General features: G+C 70.7%; 1 protein-coding gene across 1 annotated transcript in view; it reads right to left on the bottom strand.

Annotated features, from left to right (window-relative positions):
• The window catches only part of KCNIP2 (potassium voltage-gated channel interacting protein 2), a 9797-nt gene extending 9031 nt beyond the window's left edge, over positions 1 to 766 (bottom strand). The window contains exons 1-2 of the mRNA XM_006033756.2: positions 491 to 766; positions 316 to 371 (exon numbers count right to left, since the gene is read on the bottom strand). Of these exons, the coding sequence (XP_006033818.2) occupies positions 316 to 371; positions 491 to 686 (252 nt within the window). The 5' untranslated portion in view covers positions 687 to 766. The remainder of the gene's footprint in view (positions 1 to 315; positions 372 to 490) is intronic.
• Positions 767 to 2163: the final 1397 nt, after the last annotated feature.

Raw genomic sequence — 2163 nt, 5'->3', positions numbered from 1 at the left:
AGCCAGCAGCACCCCCAGCCCCCCCGGCACGGGGCAGCCCTGGGGGGACCCTCCGGCATCCGGCACGAGAGCCTGGGATGCCCAGCGCCCCGGGTCGCAGGCGCAACCTTGGCACGGGGCTGACTGATCGGGTGCCCGCGCTGGGCCCCGTCCATTACAGAGATAAATTTAGGCCAGCGCCGAGCCCCCCCGCGCAGAGCGGGTTATTAATCAGCGCGCGAAGAGCCGGCCAGGCGCTATTTTGGGGCGGTGAAGTCACCGCTGCGCTGGGTAATGGAAGGCGAGGCTCTTGCCCCGGGGCCGCATCCTGCTAACGCCCGCACTGGGCAGGGCCCGGACCCGCGGCCACCCGCGGGCGACCAACCCGGAGCCTGGGGGTGCCGAGAAAGCCCCAGCACCCAGAGTCACGGGATGAGGAGACCCCCATGCTTTCCCCACCTCCTCTGTGGCCCCCAGCCCTGCCCGCCGGGAGACCCAGGGTGGTGCCTACCTGGGGAGAGGGTCCCGGTGAGGAAGCGGTACAAGCCACGCACGGCCCGGCCCAGCTGCCTCTTGCAGCGCGGCCCGCAGGGGTCCAGGGCGCCGGGGCAGGACCCCGTGGCCCCCCAGGAGCTCAGGGCACGGCTCAGGTGCCCGCTGGGCACCGGCATCTTCCTCCTCCTCCGGAGCCAAAGGTCCCCGGGCATCGGTGCGAGGCCAGGCCTGGCACTAGGAAGGCGTCTGTGCCTGCTGCAAGGGGCTGGAGGAGCCGGAGAGCACACGCGAGGCCCTGGGCAGGCAGCTGCCAGGGGAGCGATGCCCGCCGAGACCCTGTGCCACCCCTCTCCGGTTGGCATGGCAACGCTTGGACCCACAGGTCCCACTGACCAATCAGGCGCTGCTGCCTCCCAGGCAGGAGGAAGGATGCTGGGGCTGGGCTGGGTGGATGGGGGGCACATGCCCCATATGGGTGCCAAGGGGCAGGGGTACAGAGCACCCTCCCACCCCCCAGATGGGGGTCCTTGCCCCCCACCACCCCTGAGATGCTCTTCCCAGGCAGCGTCACCTAAGGGGTGGGGGAGGCCCTCAGCGCCAGGGGCTGCAGCTCGGTAATCACGGCTTCTCGTTACAGGGGGAACAGGCGGCTCCAGGCAGTGCGGGGCAGGCACGGGGCGTCCTCCCATCACCAGGGGCACGGACATGCCCAGCCCGAGGGCCCCGGGTTCGATGCCCCCGGTCCAGCCTGGCACGCTGGCACGGCTGGCACATGTGTGCTTGGTATGTGCACACGCGGAGGCAGCAGCGCCTCCTTTCATGCATGTTCAATGTGCCCCGGGGCCACGTGCCGGGAGCTGCGCTGTCCTGGAGTCACAGAGGCGGGTGCCCACATGCCCTGGGGAGGCCGGCGGCATTTCGGGGACCTCCTGGCTCCCCTCCAAGCCATGGAAGGGAACAGCTGGCGCTGGGCCACAGCACCCAGAGGCCACCGCCACGGGCACGTTAGAACCAGGGCTGAGCCTTCCCCCCTTACTGCCACGGGGCGTTGACTCTGAAGCCTAAGGATGACTGGCCTGGTGTGGGGGGCGGCTCTCCTGCCCCACAGAGGGGATTCCCAGGTGCCCAAGGCACATGTAGGGCAGCAGGCTGGCCGGCACACCCCCCAGGCAGGGCGAAGCAGGCACAGCCCCACCTGCCGCCACGCTCCAGAGGAATCTGAGCCGCGGAGCCGGGTGTCACCGCGCCGGGCGCTGTACATGTGCAACAGGGCATGGTCCTGACGCCACGGGGACTCCCGACACGGCCTGCCATGTGTGCCAAGGGCACACTCAGGCATCAGCCCTTGTTATGGGCAGCACACAGCATTGCCCTGTGGGCGGTGGGCAGGCAGACCCCAGGCTTTCCCCCTGCCCAGCATGCTAGCAAGGTCTGGTGGGGAGGGGGCACAGCCCCTGGCCCCAGCATCCCGGTACGGCTCCCGGGCAGTGCCCCGCTCCAGCCGGGCACAGACTCACCCCGTGGCCCCCGGGGGCAGCCGCTGCCTCCTCTTCCGCGGGTCCCCCGGGCAGCAGCATCCTCTGCTCAGCCCAGGCCGAGGCCAAGGATGGGGCCGGGCAGCCTGCACCGCCTGCCCCCGGGCACAGAGCATCCCCCCGCCCCGGCCCCAGTCCCACACAGCCAGGTCCT

Source organism: Alligator sinensis, unplaced genomic scaffold (assembly GCF_000455745.1).
Source record: "Alligator sinensis unplaced genomic scaffold, ASM45574v1 scaffold859_1, whole genome shotgun sequence".
In the NCBI taxonomy this organism is placed as follows: Eukaryota; Metazoa; Chordata; order Crocodylia; family Alligatoridae; genus Alligator; species Alligator sinensis.
Note: the sequence above shows the minus strand (reverse complement) of the source record. Positions and strands in the feature narration are given on the sequence as shown.